Source organism: Orbicella faveolata, unplaced genomic scaffold, assembly GCF_042242905.1.
Source record: "Orbicella faveolata isolate gen_17 unplaced genomic scaffold, um_ofav_v1 contig_46, whole genome shotgun sequence".
NCBI lineage: Eukaryota > Metazoa > Cnidaria > Anthozoa > Scleractinia > Merulinidae > Orbicella > Orbicella faveolata.
The window spans coordinates 1836675-1858208 of NW_028301576.1; the positions used below are offsets into that span (position 1 = coordinate 1836675).

The 21534-nt window shown below is 39.5% G+C and overlaps 3 protein-coding genes and 1 long non-coding RNA gene across 4 annotated transcripts; 3 read left to right on the plus strand and 1 right to left on the minus strand.

Moving 5' to 3' along the window:
* Positions 1 to 1256: 1256 nt before the first annotated feature.
* LOC110046232 (uncharacterized) lies at positions 1257 to 2178 on the plus strand. Its single transcript, XM_089278669.1, has 2 exons — positions 1257 to 1421; positions 1602 to 2178. Exons 1-2 carry the CDS (start codon positions 1269 to 1271, stop codon positions 2049 to 2051), a joined length of 603 nt encoding a protein of 200 aa, XP_089134795.1. The 5' UTR covers positions 1257 to 1268; the 3' UTR covers positions 2052 to 2178.
* Positions 2179 to 7468: 5290 nt separating this feature from the next.
* On the plus strand, positions 7469 to 10485 carry LOC149097895 (uncharacterized). The gene is made up of 3 exons (XM_089277985.1): positions 7469 to 7914; positions 8022 to 8471; positions 10234 to 10485. The coding sequence occupies exons 1-3, from the start codon at positions 7826 to 7828 to the stop codon at positions 10433 to 10435; spliced, it is 741 nt and encodes a 246-aa protein (XP_089134111.1). The 5' UTR covers positions 7469 to 7825; the 3' UTR covers positions 10436 to 10485.
* Positions 10486 to 16068: 5583 nt separating this feature from the next.
* LOC149097896 (zinc finger protein 862-like) lies at positions 16069 to 17235 on the minus strand. Its single transcript, XM_089278670.1, has one exon. The coding sequence runs from the start codon at positions 17233 to 17235 to the stop codon at positions 16069 to 16071; it is 1167 nt and encodes a 388-aa protein (XP_089134796.1).
* Positions 17236 to 19213: 1978 nt separating this feature from the next.
* Positions 19214 to 21534, plus strand: LOC149097897 (uncharacterized). Its single transcript, XR_016203918.1, has 2 exons — positions 19214 to 19601; positions 19779 to 21534. It is a non-coding gene; the product is annotated as an uncharacterized LOC149097897 (long non-coding RNA).

Below are 21534 nucleotides of genomic sequence, written 5' to 3' on the forward strand. Positions count from 1 at the left end.
TTAAAAAATTGCAGTACTAAAGCCCCGGGGGTGGGGGCTACTTCCTTACATGGGCTATATAGGTATGTGCGGCCCCAAAGGGTACGGTTTTTCAGCCGTTTTGGTCGTAAATTGGGTATCGATTTTAGCCATTTTGCCGCCATTTTGCTAATAAGTAGGGTATCGATTTTTGCACTCTAGTTTTCAATTCGGTTTTTTTTAGAAGAAGCTACTTCTTCATCACGCCCTTCTTCTCCCATCTGCGCTTTGCCCTCTACCCCGTTTAACGCCTGCTACGCATGATAGATAAAGCCATTTCCCTAATTACGTAAGAGTCAGATCATAAATAGGGTATCAAATTTTTGGTCAGGTCAAAAATAAATAAGGTATGGAAAATCGCAGATTTTGGTCATAAATGGGTAAGGGTTTTCGGAAGCGGGCCGCACACGTACCTTCGGGGGAGGAGCGCGGGCTCCTTTCCCGAACAGCGGCTGTTAATCGAGCTTACAACAGGGAGTCTCCTCCTCGCTTTGTGAATTCGGGTGAGACTTTTTGATGATACATCAATCCCCGATTCGTGATTATTTTTGAGGGTGTCATAGAGTAAACTAGTAATCGAGATGGGAGTCCCACTCTGATTGTAACGCTCTTCCGGAAATAAAAGTTAAATTATTACTCGAAAGTAACGCCATCATAAATGACCACCTCCTGACCACTTGCATGCTACGGCATTAAAACTCAAAGAGCTCTGAATTACTTCAAAGATGTCACGATGCCAAAACAATTAATTTTCCTTAGTTTGGCATAAATTTGACTGAAAACTATCAACAATTCTCCAATGCGACAGTGACGATCGACAAACTTTACGAAGAAAATTTTGACAATGTTCTATCCAAAGCCAAACTGAAATAATCTTGAATTGCGAATTGTCACCTTGCTTTTTATGGCACAAAATAATGTTGTGCGTTTTTTGAAAACGTCTGCTACGCAGGCTACCTGGTGCGCAGCTAAGGTTACCCTAGCTACCCTCCCCCAAAGGAGAAAAAGGAAGGCGGGAGTCCTAAGGTACCCTAGCACCATGGTTGTAATCAGGGCCTGAAAGAACAGACATTTATTTTTAAAATGCATGTGTTGCTTCTTTTTCACATAGGAGGTGCTCCACCTGCCGACGTAAGAAATCTCTCCGAACTGGAAGTTTCTTTGGAGAGCTGTCAAGAGTCCCGTTGGGAAAAATTCTCTTGTGTATGTATTTCTGTAGCGTTCGCGAGCTACGTACGACTGTTGCAAATATGCTCACTCTGTCGAAGAATACTGTCGGGAACATCTACGCATTACTTCGGCATTATTGTGGAAGAGATCTACAAGATAGACCCGTTATTCCATTCGGGGGTAGAGTGTACGTTGTAAAATGCGACGAAAGCCAGTTTAAACATAAATCCAAGGTAAGTCAGGGTCTTGTACATGCTACATATGTAACCTTAACACAACTGAAACCAGTATTTCCAGTTAAACCTTTAATCATTTAATAAATAATTTTAAGCATTACAGTAATGCCCAGTGAAGTTGACAAAAGAAGTGCTATTTCCCACGTATAATCTTGAGTATTAATTGTTTCCTTGTAGTATCAACGAGGGCGAAGACCAAGGGACGACGTATGGGTTTTTGGAGTTATCTCAACAGAGTATAACCCATGCCGCGGTTATTTCCAGGTGGTTCCACGGCGAGATAGAGCGACATTAACTCAAATATTGCAAAGGGTTCTTCTTCCGAGGTCAGAGGTTCACTCAGATGACTGGGCTGCCTATAGGAACTTGCCGCTTCACGTACCTAACGTTTCTTTGCATAGGGTTGTTGTTCACCAAAATCATTTTGTGGATCCTCTCACAGGCATTCACACGCAAGAGGTGGAATCGGCATGGAGTCAACTGAAGTACCACATTAAACGGGAGAGGGGCATCCGTCAGTTGGACCTTCAAGATTTTCTGAATGAAGAAATGTGGAGGCAATGGAGGGGACTAAATTCTGTGTTCACTAATTTGATTCTAATCATTCCACGATATTATCAACTTTAGACTGCTGATCCAAAAAACACCAAATGTGTAAATGCTGAGGATTAATAACACCCTGAGGAAGGAACATTTTTTAATGAGATAAGATTGTGTTAGAGCGTACCCGGCTCACTGTATGTTTGGTAAATGTGTGCTCAACGATACTTGTTCATTTGGCTGTCAGTCTCGTTTCAACTTGAATTGCTTGAATTCACCAGTTTTTTTCGTTTTATCGGTGGCCCATGCCATAATTTAATTGATCGAGCAAGTGGTGCGGTTGCGCGTGGTCTTGAGGTTCTGGCTCGCTTCCATGCCCTTTTGAGAGGAACTTTAATCAAGAATGATTAGCCGTTTTTAGTGAGTAGGAAATGAAAGTCAATCATAGAAACGGATAGTGTTGAGGAAGAAGGAAGAGGGGTGGGGGCTAAAAGTAATATAAGTGACTACTGTAAAATGGTTAAAGAAGGAAATTTGTATAATCGTTGGAAGTTGTCTTTCAGTAGCATTTCAAAGGAAAGTGGCAAAAGTTCAATTGTGGCCTTACACTACTGTATAATGATATAAAATCGTTAAAAAAATCCATGAGAATATCAATAAGGTACAAATATGAATTAAAATGGATGATATGATCTAATGAGCGAGTGTCATCTGGTACGATGGTCTTGATTTCGATGTCTTTGTGAACTTTGTTTTGGCACTTTGAAATGTGTTTCTTCACGGAGGATTTGTCATTGTTCAGATGTTACACGTGATTTTTAAACAGCGTTGTGCAATAGTCATAATTTGGTGCTGGAGATAGGGCGTCCTCCGTCTTAACGGGTATCCTGAAAGCACTGTACACAAAACTAAGCACTCCCAGGGCCGTGAGAAAGAGCCTCGACCTCTTAACACAGAATGGGCGTACCTGAACATCCCATATATCTGCGAACGCCAAAGAATACATCGAATAATATTTTATACTATTTTTTTTTTTTTTGAAACAGTCAATATGACCACTTGTAGATGTCTTTTTGTGAGCAAGAAATGCCTAACTTAGCTTATTTATTTCGTCTTGCCAGTCCTACACCCTCTCTAACTGAGGGCGCAATGTTGTAGATAGGCTATGAATTACCAAAGTAAAGGGCAGCCATGTTTTGTCTTTGCGTTTATCCTATATTATTATTCAAAAAAATGGAAAACTGTCCAAATATGGTCATGATTCTCTCAATATCTGTCATCCGTAGATAACAGATATCCTGCGATATACGTAATTTTGTACGCCGCAACAAGCAAAAAAACTGTAAATAAAAGAGTTTTTTTCCTGCCCGGATAAAATTGCTACGGCCTCGTCGGCTAAGTATCAGGCGATATTCCGCGCGATTTCGCAGGATAATTGTTAATTAGTGGCTTTCAAACTGGAAAAATAGCCCAGAGACTACTCGTATAGGTATGTGTGGTTTCATCCGTTAACGTTTTGGTCATTTAGTCTCAAATAGCATTCGTTTTAGCATTTTAGTCTAAACTGGGTATTTTTCTTTTCTTCCAGTGGAAGCTAATTTTTCATCATTGTGGATAGGACCATCCTCAAAAGCTCTTCATAAATCATGTTTAAGCGAGTGCGCGAGCCGCTCATAAATAAGGCATCGAATTAACGGTCAGGTCGTAAATAGGGTAAGGGTTTTCGGAAGCGATGCAAATCGCGTAAAGCAATTTAGCTGATGAACTTGTGTGTTATCAATTTCAACAATCTAAATCACGCATAATCTCCGTTAAATATATAATACTTGAAACCCGTTGTATTTACATGAAAAGTTGCCATCTTTACAAAGGTGTCTATAGTGGCACTTGCAACCGCAACTGAGCAAACAAACTGATTAAAAATCAAGTTTCCTTGGAATTGTGGAGCCAGACACCATTACATCTAAATGCAACAAGAAAAACAGTTTCTGCGCTTGGTCAACATGACCACACACTTGTGATGACCAAATTGAAGCTCTGGTCTTTCCGTACATAGCAAAACTTCAAGTTATGAGAGAGGATGACTCTTACAGTCATCATTCACTGCAATTTACATACTACTGATTTACAATATAATTGGAAAATTTTATTTATAGAAAACAATATCCCGGCCTGGTTTAAGCCGTGAATTTTCTAGTCCCCATGACCTGTCTGCCTGCAAGTGTACTGCTACGACAAGGTGAAATTATAAGCTAACCACTTCTCTTTCAAAAAGAAAATTTCGTCGCTTAACCCCTAATTAGTAAGTGATGAACACATTGAAAATTTTCTGTATTATCTTTAATACATTTTAGATCGGATATTTAAACACACATATTCGTCCAAGCGTCATTTATCTTAATCCACGTGTTTCCGGGATCTAAACGTAGGCTTACAATCCGAATAGCAACTTACACTTGGTCGGTCTGCAGTAGGTTTTTCTGCCATGGATGGAACTCTGTGTTAACGACAGTTTGGGGGATAGGCTTGTTATTTATATACTATCTTGGTTTCTTTTAATGTATTGGGCGGTTTTCAAGAATAAACCAATTATTCCACTCGCCCTTTTAGAGTACACTCTTTTTTTTATAAGAACCTTTTTTATAAGAACGTTGAGGCTGAGATTTACCAAAATTTTAAGAACTCGAAAGCTCGAAATGATTGAGAAATAACCATATCCCCTGTTCCACTGATGCACGTCCATCCTGAATCAGGTCACGAAAATCATAAATCTTAAGAGGCTTGTTCTTAATGAAGTTTTTCCGAGGGATCTATGGATTGGGTTAATCAAGTTAACTACGGCTTCTGTTGTCAATTAATGAGGGAGATGATTTTAGAGAGACCCTGCCTGGAAACTTAGGCAGTTGAGTCGGGGGCTGGGAATTAGCTCAGGTTCTGGGGAAGAAACTTGTCACGGGTTGCAATTCACTTATCTCGGGATCTGAAAAGAAGAGTAAACCCGTGGAGATCATGTTCCAGAAGTGTCCGTATTCCAGGTGTTGCAGATCCAGTAAAGTAAATTGCACCCCGTGACAAGTTTCGTTCCCACAGCCTAGCGAGTTGTTCTGGGCTAATCCCTAATTGAGTTAATTTCCCCGAATCAGCTATCTTATCTGAGAAACGGCGGTCTATACAAAGCTAGTTTATAATGCAGATCTGAGGAACGTGTACTCCTGTATAATGTGAAGATATAGCTATGGCGGTACACTGCCGTAGTTCACCGGCTAATTTACAGGTACAATTATATCACTAGAAAAGAAATACTAAAATAAGAATTTGATGATTGTGTACTTTTTCAGGAATATTTTCACTTTGCTCAGCGGCAATTGCCATTTATTCCATTTATTCCATTAATCACGCATACAAATTTTTGTTTATCATGGTGTATGAGCTAAAGTGTAACGAAATATTGTTTTGTGCCTATTTGCTTAGGTAAATGATAACGCCTCAAGCGCAAAAAATGTTACTTTTATATTACCGCCATATTGGAAATTGAATTAATGTTATAAGGTAATTGTCGAGATAAATGAAAAATGGGCGGGGATCGCCTCTGGACAGATGATCCTCCCAAAAAGAGCCTCGGGTTGGCCAATAGAAGTGTTCAGCGTAAATCTGCAAATTATTCACTTCAAATTTCAATTTCCTAAATCCATCGAATCTCAATTAAACTAATCCTTTGAGAAAAAAATCCCTTCCTTCTGTAACAGTGACGACTTCATTGGTGTGGTGAGGCGCATCAAGGAGAAGGATAAGATCATCTTCTTCAACCTCTAAGGCATCTTTACGGTAGTTATAGCAGGTTAGGGCACAAACAATGTTGCTCACATCGACATATCTCTATGCATCTTCCGTGAAAAGCATTGGATTGAAAGGATCTTGTATAAACACTTTACCTTTCACCCTTTTCATGCCAACACTCACATTCTCTTGCAGACAAGCCATTATGAACAATTGACGAGTATTGATGGAATCAGCTTTAATTAACACCGACAATCTGCCTTAGTTTGTAAAAAGTCTCTGTTGTGTCCCTATGCAGCACTGGAACTGCTGCTGCTCCTCTCAGCACTATGAAATCTAGGGGCTGTACAGTCAGAGAGTCAGCTGCATACAAATTTATGGGCAGAGTTTCTGGATTGTCCTTTGTTGTCATTTCTCGCACTGTTTTCTGGAGGACACTCTGACCATACATTGCTCTCCAGTTCCTCATTTCACCTGCTTTTCAGATAGTTTGTGTGCCTTTGGAGGGCATAACTTGGGTAAATCATTGTAATATGTGGTGGTGAAAACCTGGACTTGGGAGCTGTGAAGTAAGCAAATGGTGTAAAACTTTGCCTCTTAAACCGTTCTTTGATTGCCCTGTTTAATCTGTAATCGAATTCAAGCTGTAGGGGCACAAGCGTTAGAAGACTTTTGATGCAAAATTTGGTGGTAAGGCTTGGAGTAAAATGATTAAGCAGGTCCTTGATGTCACGCAGAGACTTCAGGATCCTTCTTTCATCTTCCATGACAACAGACGAAACAGTTGTTCGTTGAGGGCCTTGTGTCACAGCTGTGGTACCAATAAGGACCATAACTGCATCAACACAATTTTTGTCAAAGGAGTAAACTTGCTGTAGCCTCTCGATTGCCTGGGGGATTTCCACTATGACCGAGGTGCTAGTCTTTGTGTGAAGTCCAAATGTCTCTCCAAACAGATGCAAATGCTTCCAATAGTCTTCCAAACTAGTGACCCTGCTTGTCATGCGGAGGGTACCTGTTGAGGTGTCGACGGTAAACTGAGAGTGTCATAATCAAAGCAGATGCCTATTGGCTGGGAAAACTGGGCTTTACTTCCATCTCTTATGTCTTTTCTATTGCCAACTACAACAGAACATTGCTCTGCTGTAGGTTTATAAGCCTTGATATACGAGTCTCCAGTGTCACTTAATTCAAAGGAGTTGTCATTGAAGGTGGTTAAACTGTGTGCGTTGTTGCAGAGTAAACCACCATTACTCACTATCTTCTCAGCCGAGCCACCTTTTGTCATGATCAGTTAAAGGTAAGTTTGTATATCCCTCCATTATCGTCGTGTGCAGACACACAGACCACATTGTTCAATGACAGTATCCCATAAAGAAGCGTAGAACTTAACTGTATAGAAGACCCTTTACGCTGATGAAGTTGAAATGCAGCTGTGCGACATAGACTGCGCCCGTGAATGTTGAAACAAACATTCTCACGAGCTCGTAACAATAATCAGCTCGAAAATAATTTCGCCTGACACTCAAGAACGTAAGATATTTTATATTTTAGGGGCTCGGAAAGTTAAAAAGAACATTTTATTGAAAGTAGATCGGTGTTCCCTTGTTCCCAACAATCTACTCAAGAGTTCCCTTGTTCCCTGAAAATAATTTGAAAATATCCCCTGTTCCCAAAAAATAACTGTCCCAGTTCTCTTGTTCCCTAAAACCCCTGGGAGGGGCTCTTTGATTCCCATTCCTTTTTTCTCAGGGAGTGAGATGGAGAAATTTGTGACGAGCCCAAAGAGAATCTCTGTAGGAAGCTATAGTCTTTGTCGGGGCTTTTGGCCCATTGACATGTCACCAATATACTTGTAAATTATTTCATAAATCCCTTCTCTAGTGCGTTCCATCCAAAGGACCCGTGGTTTAAATTTTGATTCATTTTTTGGCGCAGGCGACTGGAACCGAGATCGGCTCGTGCAACGTCATTAGCCTGCAAACGTAGACCTATTTCCGGCTGTCGCTTGTCTCCGCCGAAGACAGCCTTCGCAGGCTACACACAAGTCAGTCGCACACAAGTTGTCGGAGACAGGATGGGCCATGATGAGCTTTACCACGCCATCCAAGCAAGTGTTCGATTATGTACGGTTTAGCGAAGATCTTCCACAGGAATTGCTTTGTAATGTTTGGTAGGAAAACATACCATTGCTATAATGTCGTAACATAATTTCTTTTCTTTGTCCATTTCTACCAGTTTGAAGATTTCACAATGTGGCCCTTCTGATTTATATTGCAGTTATAACCCAATAATCGATGCGCAAATCGCAACACCCTGTGGGCACACATTTTGTGGATGCTGCGTAAAAAAAATTATACAAGAGGCGAGCGGCCCTGTGCTCTGTCAGTTGTGTCGACAGCCCGTCCGTACTTTCTGTAAGAACCATTTCGCGTTGAACGTGCTCAGTACAAAAGAGGGGGAATGCAGCGCCTGCTCGGAAAAGTTCCCACTGGACGCTGCACTGAGACATGTGGAAAGCTGTACTTCAACAGATGTTACGTGCGATCTTTGTCGCGAAACATTAAGACGCATCGATCAGGGAAACCACGTCCAAGTGTGTCCTATGGTGGAAATCGATTGCGAATGCGGCGAGAAGCTACAGAGAAGAGAACAGGCTGTTCATAAGGACTCCGAGTGCGCACTTAGGGAAATTGCTTGTCCCTTAAAGTGCGGTGAAATGGTTAAGAGGTACGTTGAGTACTAAGCGTAATTCATCATTTTCATTGTTTTTACTAAAACGAGCTATCAGTCTGCAACTTTTCATTCTCACTTACATGTTGATGACTTGGTCTCAAATCGCAAACAATTTCATGACATGACTTTCTCCAGGGAAAGATGTGTAATAAGGGCAATACAGTGCTCATTTTTTTTTTCATGGTATATTATCCTACTATTTTGTTTTATGATTTTCCCTTACTGTCTCGCGCAATCTGGAATCGCGCTTGTTTCATAGCTCTCACCCCAGTGGAGCAGATTTCCGAATATTGTTTTTCGCTCTCGCGGCGTAAATCCGGGCGTAAAACAAAAGTCAGAAAACCATCAGTATTAGCAAACAGGGAGTTTCAATCCTGTTTGAAAATGTTTCTGTTTTTTTTTGTTTTTTGTTTTGCTTTCTGTTAGATTATCGTTGAACTATCCATGAGGTCAACGGGACGCAGAAATTTTGATGAGGTTACGTAATATAACCTTTGGCCCTTTGCTAAAGGTGTGAATTTCACTGCTGCGAAAACGAAGCAAGGCTTTAATTAAACCATCTGAAATTGCCTCAAATCGGGATGCGGAGCGAGCGTACAACAAAGGAATCAAAACAGTTTTAAAATAAGTTGATATAATCTTAGCTTCCACCTCACCACATGCAGCTTCAGGTCCTTCAGTGGAACAATTATTGTCATTTGTCCGCACAAGAGCAAATAACATTGAACGAGTTTTGACAACGTTTGGAATGAAAATTGCAGAGATTCGGTGCGCGAATGCAGACAGTTTATTTACTGTTTCTTGAGATTTAAAAATTACAAAGTTTAGACACTCTCGAAAGTATCGAATCATTCAGTGAAGGTGTCAAGGAATTTTTGACACCTTAGTGACATCATTCGAACCACCGGTCAGAACGAATTCGTTGTATGAAAAGCCGACAGTCGTTTTTTCGCCTCACATGCCCGTGTGAGCCTCGCGCGCTTCACACGCGAGGACTACAGTCACGGCGCTTCGCGCCTTCCGAACAGGAAAGAAAACACGACTGCATTGTAGTCTACATGAGACGAGACACCCATGGAAACAACTTAACAATAACAACATAACAACATAATTTCCAGATGGAGAAACATTGACACTACGTAAAAAGCAAAATTCTAGTGGACTTTTCAGTTCAGTAGGTGGTTGTAGGTGGATTTAGATAATTCCATGTTTTAGCATTTACGCAGCGCGAAATCTAGAGAGGAAGCCGCGAGGCGAGACAGTAACTGTTTGGGTGCCTCTTCACCAGACTCATTCCTGCCTGATCGCTTTGCTCGCTACCGCTCACGCATGTGATCGAAAAGGTGCTCTTTCCGCGTCATTCGGTACCGGCTCCTGATAATTCCTAGCATTATATCCAGGATTATATTTCTGTCAAAAAGGTCATTTATTAAATTTTTTACTCATATATAGTTTGTTGGAGTATAGCCTGCAGTACACCTCGCGCTTGGCGCTCGTTCTCACGCTTCGTGCGCGCGCTTTTGTCCCCGTCTTGTCTCGCGCTAGTTGGAGTGTTACTGAAACTGTCGCGCGTTAGAATGTTAATTTTAAAGGATACCCAAAAAATAATAGAAAATGGTAAAACGTAATATATTATGCAGGCCAAAAATAATTTGCGTAGCGCAAATGGTACTCGATTACGAGTTTTACAGTTACCTCGAAGCATTCTAAGCTCCAATAATTGATAGAGCAACATACTTCTGTTTCTTTCCTGAAGTTGTCTGATACCTTCTCACACCATGACTTGCGATGCCGTGATGACGATCTGCCAAGTCAAAGGATGTGGTCAAGCGCTAAGAAGAGGGCAATTACATGACCATATCGCCAACAACCAAGTGCGCCACTTTTCCCTTTTGGAGAAAGATCGGGCGAACTTGCTCTGGGAATCCTTGGAAAAGGTAACTGATTTTCTCTGCTAAAACATTATTAAGACTAATAACAATACCCTTTATGACTTGCACTTTTTAATTATTATAATATCAAAGTGTTCTCAGATGAAATATCAACGAATTCTTGATATCGGGGACGTAACTAGGCTATAGGCCAACCAAACATCAAATACTACAAGAAAACAAACACGCGGGTACGATTTCCAAAAAAGAAAGAGGATCACCTTGGGATTCAGTTTCTTAGCTTGATCTTATCCTGCTTGGATTTAATGTCCGAGTAACTGTTTAATATAAGTAGTGGTTTGGAATGGAAAGTAATAATCTTTAACGCAATGTCATCTTCCTTTAGATGTCCCTCAACATTAAAAGTAAAGGGACTGGAGTCATTGGCGTATTTAAGTGGCGATTACCCACTCCATTGCGCAGCCAAATTATTTGTTCGCCCCTCTTTGAGAAGTGGGAACGAAAATGGAGACTGTTTGCCAAAGACGACTTCCTTGCCCTGCAATATGTTCAAGGCGTCGAATCCATCCACCTTGATTTAAGGTATGCACCATTGGTTAATAGAATTCTTATAGTATACTTCCAAATGCTACAATCCAATTGGCTGAACACGTTTTCTAACAGCCGTTCTGTAAGCGTGCAGTGAATGGAAGGAGTCCACATAATAACGTTTTCTGGTTTTTCTAATGCTTGGAAGAAGATGTAATTATTAAGTTACCACTCGATAAATTGATTGCAAACACTACTAATAAATAAAGTTACCAAACCATTATGCGACTTAAAACCTAAATCTTTACCACTGAAACAATGAGCCCGGGAGAACAACTGTAAGATTCAAAAACCATTTCAGTCCGCGGGATTTTGCTGCGGCTTGAAGATTATTGGAAATCGTTTTCTAACGGAAATGTAGTCGGAATTCTACTGAAAATTATGAGCTCGATATTTTATACATTATGGGTATAGCTGCCATTTCATTATGGGTGTTACATACGATACAATCATATTTGATAAGAAAAACTAAGCTCAATGTCTTGCTACTAAACACGTTTTTTCTGAGAACACTGCTTTATTATCATAGCTTCATCATGGAAACAGCAAACGGTAACCAGTCCATCCACGTTGTACACAACGCTAAACTGGCTGAGGGGAAACAGTTGGAAATAAGCCAACGCCTGCTAACCCGCAGCTTGGAACAAATAATGGTCAAAATGGAAATTTTAGAGCCAATGCTGGTTAAATAAATAAATGAACAAATAAAAATAAAACAAATAGAACTTTTAGCATTTCACCACTGAATGAAAAGAATCTTTTTTGACCTTTTTGAAACTACTTTATTACTACACAATTACCTTAGTTACCTTAGTTACCTTAGTTATCAATGATATGTAGATGATTAATGGGTCAATATTTTTACCAAAATGCGAATCCATGTAGGAGTTAAAGACAGTCGATTTAGTTTTGTTACAAGTATTGCATTAAGAAACTTTTAAAGTTGTATGAAGTTGATAGTTTAACAGGTTGGCCATTGCAATCATTGCATCTGTATTTCAAAAACATCGAATCATTGCTGTATAAATCGGCGAAAGAATAAACTTGTAATCATTGATATATATGTTGTTTATTGCTGAGTTAAATAAACAGTTTCACCTCCTGTTACACGCTTTGCTGATACACCACCATATTGACTTAGTTTAACACAAACGGAGTGCCTGAATTACAAAATGACCCACTATTAGAAGTCAATTTTTTATTTCGGGCGAGGACAGGTGGTGCCGGGGGGAGGTGAGGGAGAAAGGAAGCATACGTTTGTGATTGAACCCGCCAGTCAGATTTAACTGAGTCAGATCTTCAACTACACCGATTGACTTCAGAACACTAGCCTGAATCATATCTTTAAGAGCCATTTTTAGTTGCTATACCTTCCACAACTTTGAAGAGTCCTAGCGGTGCTGATATATAGAACAAGTTTAGTCCTTTTAGTCCTCTTAAAGTGCGAACTTTTATTACTCTTAAATTTCGAACTTTTAGGACTCTTAAAGTTCGAACTTTATTTAAGGACTCTAAAAGTTCGAACTTTAAGGACTGTTAAAATTCGAACTTTAAGGACTGTTAAAATTCGAACTTTAAGGACTCTAAAAGTTCGAACTTTTAGGACTCTTAAAGTTCGAACTTTAAGGACTCTAAAAGTTCGAACTTTAAGGACTCTAAAAGTTCGAACTTTTAGGACTCTTAAAGTTCGAACTTTAAGGACTCTAAAAGTTCGAACTTTTAGGACTCTTAAAGTTCGAACTTTAAGGACTCTAAAAGTTCGATAAGGACTCTAAAAGTTCGAACTTTTAGGACTGTTAAAGTTCGAACTTTAAGGCCTCTAAAAGTTCGAACTTTTAGGACTCTTAAATTTCGAACTTTAAGGACTCTAAAAGTTCGAACTTTAAGGACTGTTAAAATTCGAACTTTAAGGACTCTTAAAGTTCGAACTTTAAGGACGTTTAAAGTTCGAACTTTTAGGACTCTTAAAGTTCGAACCTCTAAGGCATTTAAGAATCTTGAAAAATTTTAAGAATTATAAGGGAAGTTTGAAGTTGGAACTTTTAGGACAACAGAACTGTATAGGGGGTTCGGACAGTAATTGTAACAGTTTAAATTGTTGTAGTTACATAGGGGACTTTTAAGTAATTGTAGTAAGTTTTTTACGTAAGGGACTTTGCCCAGCTGCTGATATTGATCCCGGAAAACATGTACTCTGTTTCTATCGAATCATGGAAACACGAGTGGAAGTTTGGGAGAACAGGAAATACTGTGGGAACACGCTCCGTCAAGCAAGTGTCTCTACAGCTTTTTTGTGTTCTTCCAAACTTTCACGAGTGTTTCTATAACTTGAGAGAATTATGGAGAACATGTTTTCTATTTCTTTTAGAAAATACCGCGACGAAAAAAAGAAAAAAAACTTGTTTACTATGATCATCAAAATGTAAATTCTCTTTGCTTACGCCATCATTACGTCAATAGCTGGTGCTAGTTCTGTGTTTCTTTCGAGTTAGGGATACATGATTTAAAACCAATCAGCGCACATATTTTTAAAGCTATTTTTCTAAAACATGCTCTTGTTTTCAGGAGGATTTGAGTGTTGTGCATACATCAGTTGTACCCTCATCATGCAAGGATTCATCCCTCATCAAGCCCTCAGAGATCTTTGGCCAGCACAACCCCTTCGTCACACCCTGTTCTGTGTCATCTGAAACTGTAGTAAATGGAACAAACGCAGCACAAACTACACGCGTTGAACATTTCTTATGTCCTAGTGTTGTGGATATCTAGGTGGTTTGTGACTCTCAAGTGTTTACTTTAGACTTCAGTATGTCATTAAGTAACGCTTAAAATGCCATACATCGTTCAAAAGAAATGATAAGCATCTAGTTCCTTGTTACAAATTCAATGCAATGTGAGGCAACAAGTGTTGGGAAGTAACAGTGTGATAAACTAATGTTTATTGTCTTGATGTGGCATCAGATTCGTAGCCTAAAGCAGGGGTTTCATTAACGTTTTCAGCAGGAGGGTAAATGGTTTTCACAGGCGGGAAAAACTTTTTAAACAGAACTTCTTTATAAGAAAACCTTTTCTCTAGATGGTCATCCCCACAGCTGGTCAATTTGCCCACTGCCCAGCCCTTAATGAAAACCCTGCTGAAGTGGATGCAGAAGTCTCCTACACGTGAGGGATGTCTGCATGCAGGGAACACTTTCTTAGAATTGCAGCAACATTTATGTTGGAAATGAGTACAACTTATGATGATATATAAATATTAGTTTAGCCAGAGTAGGAACTAAAAATTACTGCACCCTTCATTAACACACCAAGTCTACTCAATCAGGGCTTTCAATAAGATTTGAAGTAGGTGTCTGCCCATATAATAGTAGACGGCTGTGACTATTTAGGTGGCCAAAGGCCACCGTTTCTAGGGGGGTGTGGGGGCATGCCCCCCCAGAAAAATTTTAAATTTAGAAGCTCGGAAATGCGATTTCCAGTGTTCTTGGCATAAGAAAGTAAAGTTAATGATGAATATTTACCATTAAAAGAAATATATATTTTTAATTTTTACAGACAAAAGTGAAAAGGTCAAAGGCAATGAAAAAGGTTTACTTCAAAAAAATGAAGTCGCACTTGAGAACAATTTACACCAATTTACACCAAACATCATGATCAGCAAGTGTGGTCGTAATGCTGTGAGAAGATGCTGTCATTCAACTGAAAGTATAGCTAATTTCTTCATCAAAATCTTCACAAACTTCTTCCTCCTTAAAGAATTTTGATGATTACACTGGCCACTAGTTTAGTAGTAATTTATACTTTGACAATTTCTGTACTGTTTCTACTGACAGTTCTAATTCTAGCTTTGTTGACCGTTTTGAAAATAAAATGACACCTGCAACTGTTCAGTCTGAATCTGACTCAAAGTCTGAGTCATAGTCAGAGTGAGATTACTGAATTAACTTCTTTCTCCAAATCTTCAACTCCAATCCCATCTCCCATGGCATTCACTTGTTCTGGAACATCTAGTGCCAGCGGTGGCAGCATATCAACTTGGACAGCAGCATTAGAAACTGTTGGGCAGTTACTGGAAGTGGCACTTGCTGAGATTGATTTAGCAATTTTTCTATGAGCTTTCACTTTATGCCACTTTTTCACTGCTTTCTTGACCAGGCTTTCACACTCCTGTACTTCTGGCCCATTGATTGTAATGTGCATTAGTGATTCCAACATATCACCTTTCAGAGAGCTTCTCAGCCTTGTTTTCAGTCGTTTGACTGCTGATGTCCCTCGCTCCGGCCAGGCGTTGCTTACTGGCAGAGACATGTACACTTCAGCAAGACGAAGAAGCTCTGGCACAAAATGACTGTAAGTCGATTGATTGGAAAGCATGTGATGTAAAAGCCAATCTGTAGGTGTTTGGGATGCCAGTTCCTTGTTCTTTGGTGGCTTAACGACATCTGCTGGCATTTCACTCTTGAGTTTTAAGATGCTGTACTTGAACTTCCGCCACTCACAAATCAATTCCTCTGTCTCCTGGACCTTTGATTCTCCAGTTTCCAGCTGATACAGATATTCTGCAAGGATCTTGATCTCTTTGTCTCCATACTCACTAAAGCTCTGATCAGACTTGGGTGGCGCTGCAACTGGATCAAAGATTTTGAAAGCACTCAAGATGGGAAGGCTATCCTTAAAACGGGAAGCAATATTGTCTTGCAGAGCATGGATATACTTTGAAGTCAGGTTTCTGAGAAGTGTCTCATCATGTGCTGTTAGAGGAGTCAATCCACTGTAGTGCAGTCGGCCGTCTTCGGCAAGATCTCTTCTCAAACATTCCAGGGGTGATTGTTTTTCGGCCACGCTTTTCAGTTCCTCTAAAATAAATTCTACAGCAGGTGCTATGACAGCAAAGGATATGTTTCCTTTCTGAAAGGCTGGCTGAGATGGCTCAGAATTGGCAGGACTTCATGAAGTAAATACACTGCTCCAAGGAATTTCTTCGACTTGATTTGAGTGATCAAGTTTATTGCAACAGGATCACTATCATTGCTGTAGATTTGCAAAGTTTGGATCAAAGGCACAAAGTTAAGAAAAATACCATCTACAGTGCTTTCTGTAGACAGCCATCTTGTTCAGGTGGCCTTCTTAACGCACTTTACAACCCTTTTCTTTACAGAATGTGAAATCTGTAACTCTGCTGAAGCAATAACTGCTTTGGTGTATGCTGCTGTGCACTTTCCCGAGTTGTGGAAGAAAGACCATAGTTGAATCAAAACCTTTTCAACAGTCTTGATATATGAAATGTGGTCATTTGCATCCTCACATGCAAGGGCCAATCTATGGCAGATGCAATGAACATTCAATAACATCTTAGCTTCTCTCTTAAGCTTAGCAGCAACACCATTTTCCTTTCCCATCATTACAGATGCGCCATCAGTTGACAAACCTGATAATTTATTGATATCTAGGTCACAATCTGACAGCTGTTTCACAACAACTGACTTGATGGTTTGAGCATTGGCAGAAGTTGAGATCTCTGAAATGTCATTCACAGCAAGGAAATCTGTTTTCACTTCATAGGTATCTTGGTCAACATATCTGATGAATGACACAAGCTGCTCTCTCTGGGCAATATCCATTACTTCATCGATCAAGAGACCCATGAAGCTGACTTGCTGTGCCTTCTTCACAACCTCAGATTTTACCATCTCCCCCATCAAAATAAACATTTCTATCACTGATCCTCCTGAGCGATGCTCAAAGAAGTTCATATTTGATAATTCCATTTTCTCTACAACTTCCAAAAGACTGGTAAACTTTGTGTTCGCGATTTCTTCTTTCGCTATCCAGTAAAGAGCCAAGAATGCATTGAAATATACATCTTCCTTTGATTTTTCTCTTTCTTCAAACTCTTTCTGGAAGACAGAAACCCGACTTAAAAGTTCTGCACTCACGGCAGCTTTATTTTGTTGTGAAGTTGAGTGTTCTTCCACGGACTCGCGTTTAAAGCGGACAGCAGGTTCAGTGTTAAACTTTTTGCTCTTGTTTTGAAGATTCGTTGCATCATGTTTTCTACACAAAAGACAAAACATTCCCCTACCTTCTACATAAACTAGCCGGTTCACACCAGTCTTTTTGCAGAAAGAGAGTTTTTTGTCAAGGATCCATGTTGCTCGTAATCGATTCATTTCAGTTTGAGTGACAGAATGGCATCTGCTCCCTTGACATGTGTAAAAACTGTGACAGTGTACAGGTTTGTCGACTGAATTTCCAAATGATGAGTGAATAAAGTATTTCATTTCTTCGGCTAATGGCCCTTTGTCTGGCTCAGGAGTTTCGGAAGATTGCGGAGATGACGAGGCATGATCTGTGACTTCAGGTATACTTTCAGTTGGGTTGACTGGCGAAGTTTCATCTGAATCATTGGAATGTGTGGCTTTGTTTTCTGCAATTAATATTCTTAACTAAGCGAAAAACAACACAATGGGTTTTGTGACGATAGGTTTCCTCGGTAAGCTACTGTGACGATAAGTTTTTCCTGCAACACTGTAAATTTTGGACTGAACGGACACTTGAACTGACAACTGGGGGAATCTAACTCTGGAGAGCACTGCTTGGCTGCGGGAACGGAAATTCGTCACGATTTCCTGGTACACGAGGATCTACTTCAATGGTCTTCACTACGGACGTCAAGGAAGAGACATAACTTGGTCCAACAGTAGTTTATTCTGCACTCTAACGTCGCGGGTGAAACTGACATACTCGGCGGAGTAGCCGCTGTAAAATCGTAAGGATGTAGCCGATGTAATCGATGTAATCGATGTAATCAAAAAAGCTTTACAAACGTACTTGCTTATATATCATCCTTTACACGTCAAGTGTTTACAATATGCTAATGTAACTTCAAGTATACAATACGAGCGGAAAGTACTTAATTAAGGAAGCGAATTCTAATCAACACCACGAGGCTTCCAAAATTAAAAATAGAGTGCTAGGATTAAAATCACACAGGCTGAGATTAAGATAGAACAAACTTAGGAAATTAAAAGTGAGATACTTAAATTTGAAATTCTGAATTGGTGTTACCGACAGCAAGAAAAAATTATCCTATGAATAGAAAGCATTAAAAACTCCATTAGTGAAAAGCATTTCAGCTGGCTAACCTCCGAGAAAACTAATAAAACTTCATTAGTGAAAAGTAGTTCAGCTGACTAGTTTCTGGGGGAACGGAAAGTAGATTGTAATAATAAAAAGAAACTCAAATGACCCGATAACGAACTACTTGTCTTCTAAATGAAAGTTAGTGAAACAGCATTGCACACGCTCAGGTATACAAAGAATCGGCAAAGTACAATGAAGAACAAAACTTAAGATTTCCAGTAGTTAGCTGAAAAGAGGCTACTGTTGGCTTTTCTACATTTTCCAAATAATAAAGAAATGTCTGTCCAATGGAGAATTTTCTCATAACAGTTTATGAGAAAATAATTGCAAAGTCAAAATTTATTCAAAATACCTGTTCCAGTTCCTGGTTTCTTTGTAAAGAATGAAAACACTTCAGTCTGTTCGAGGCTGCGCTTGGCCGCCATCTTTGTTCAACCAACCACATGGTAATAGTTTGGGAGCGAGGCTAAATTTCATTAAGATACCGCTGAAAATGGCTGAGCGTTTCTCAATCAGTTGCGATCCGTCGCGGTACAGAAATCGTGTTGATATATGCTTTATTCTAAAATTCTCAAGGCAAGTGTGCACTTTATTTTATCAGATTTATTTGAACTGAAAAATGGGTAGGCTGTAAACATTTTAAGAGTTATATTTTTGAATTATTTGTTGACAAACATGGCCAAGTACTCGATGACTCGCAGCTGCCGGAGCTCCGGCGGTAGCCGGCTTCTAATGAAAGCCCTGCTCAATCAATGGTTCCTTGTTTCCCTACCATCACTTATCTTAGTGAACCTCTCAGGAAACAGATGTTTACTTGAACTGCAGTGGTTTTAAAATATCACATCGGTGGGGTGTGATTGGTAGATTTTGTTTCATTTTGTTTGTTTCTGGTTTTGAAAGTTTTTTTTGTTTTTGTAATTTGTGGGTGGTGCGCTGGCCTCCAGATTGAGCGGTCTGGGTTCAAGCCCTGGCCGGGGACATGCGTTGCGGTCTTGGCAAAACATTTTACTCTCACAGTGCCTCTCTCCACCCAGGTGTATAAATGGGTACCAGCGAATTTTATGCTGGGGGTAACTCTGTGATGGACTAGCATCCCATCCAGGGGGGCAGTAGAAATGCTCCTAGTGGCTTCGTGCTAAGAAACAGGGATCAGCTCTGGCCTGATGAGCCACTTGGCTCATGTGTGGACTTAACTACCTTAGTTCCCCAATACAAATCTCAAATCTTGTCAGTTTACAACCTTAGTAAGTAACGTAACTATTGTACCAGGGTAGCCAATTCAGCAAGGAGGCTGGTATCCAAAGTTGCCCTGGTAAATAAAGATATGTGCAATTTAAAAATCCTATAACTATAATAAAGTACAATTTAAAAAATTCTTAATTCTAAATTCTAACCTTACTTAATATTTAACCATGGCATCTTTTCATTTCAGCGACACCGAAGAAAAGGGCATCCTATGCGCTTATTACGATTTCAAGAGACTCCTCAGAAATCAACACCAAAGGTAATATTATTATTGCTGTTTTTGTTCTCAAAGCATGCGACCGAGAACAAATCATTACAAACACCGTTCTTTCCTATTCCATTATTAGTTTGCCTGTTACAGCCTGTTTGTAGTTACTGCAATTGTACATGTATAGAAATGAGAATACTATATTCCCGTTTTTGTTTATCTTAGCAGCTTGACACAGCATGGGAACAAGTAGCATGTGGCAAAACACCTGATCAACAGTTGCTTACACAGCAAGCAAATCAGTTCTTGGCCAGCTACCGACCAACAGCTCGTACGCTACACTTCAATACAACTACAGTGGCTTAAACTGCGACACCTAGAAGATGGTTTGTCAATGATCACAAACCTGTGATGAGGATTTTTGTTAGAACTTCTGTCACCTTCTGTTATTCTAGATGGCTCTTTTCATACATAAAATATTGTGTAAAAAAAAAGTTGAAAACTTAAGAATGAATAATGGTCAAACCAAAGTAAGTAATGAAAAAATGCCAGATGAGATCTGTAATGGACAATTGCCTTTGATTTAGGTTCTGTATTGTCCATGTTTGTGTGTGGTATTCATTCTCTAACAAGGACAGTGTCCTGGCTGATTACAGTACATGTATATGAAGTTTTTTGTTGTAACTTGCATAAGATCTTATTGCTGAATGTCACCAAATGTACATAATTTTATCAGTTGGATCGAAAAATTCTACAGAACAAAAGAGAACCAGCATTTTGAGGGAGAAGTACAGGATCACAAAGATAGAAGAGGATTACAGTTCATGAAATTTGATCAAAATGTGTCAAGATGTCAAGAAATAAATACTGCCTTGTAAAGTTTGTATACAGGCATACGTGTACGTATTAAAACATGATGACATATCAGCCAGGTAGTGTCCCATGTCATAAGAGTGCTGGAACATTTTCTCGGCTCTTTGTTATTAAGCCTACTTATGAGGGAGACAAAGGAGGCCATATAGGACCCATGGTAATTGATATCAGTTATACAAATCATGTATGAGGGGCTTGCGGTGCAGGAAACTTAACATTGTTCAGTACACACAAACACATGTTGCCTTAAACATGGATTTTTGTTTGTTTGTTTTTTGTTTTGTTTTTTTTTTGTTCAGTTAAGGGTAATGGTCGTGAGTCGCTTTTATTTTTATTGTACATTATTTCCGATATAGTGGAGTTTAATTTCGGCACGTTGATCTTTGGAACTTAAAGTCAGTGTTAACAAAACTTGTAGAAATTCAATTCAGACTCCTTTTTGAGTACAGAAAGTAAATGTAAGTGGATGTGTGTAACAATGTGAATGGAAGGAAGTGGCACAAGTACAATCCAGAAGTTCCCTGGCCTGTCTTGCCCTTAGTTTGGGACTTAGATTCTTTTAAACAGAAATTTCCTGTGATTGCATCTTTATGTACTGCAAATGTATGTATAAGAGAAGTCAAGTTACAAACGTATTTCTTTTAGTCGTAATGAAAATCTTTCCTCAGTGTTTGTTTTCTCACTTTTGAGGTGGTTTTACCCGCGTAGCCTTTGCAGCTGGGAAAAAAAGGAGCATTGATCTCTTTGTGTTCCTTTAGGAGAGAAGTCTAGTCTTACTCTATGCTTGTATCAGTTTTTCTCACTGGAGTAAATGGCCTTAAAATAATTCCAATGCTTAACATCGTTGGAAGAGGAGTTAAAGGTAATTCGTCCCTGTGTTTGCAAAGATAGTTTTTTCATCTAAAGGGCATGTTCAGAGGGTTAGGTTTTTAATTGTTTGGGTCCTGTTTTGAATAGCAGCCCATTGGCATTATAGACCTGCAAAACTTGCAAGGCAAGGAGACCATTTTGTCATTGTTTGAATGAGAGAGTTGAAATAATTGGGCTAGAAATTTAACATTTTGTGTGGGAGCAATCGTGTAGTAAAAAAAAATCTTGTAATTGTGTAGGG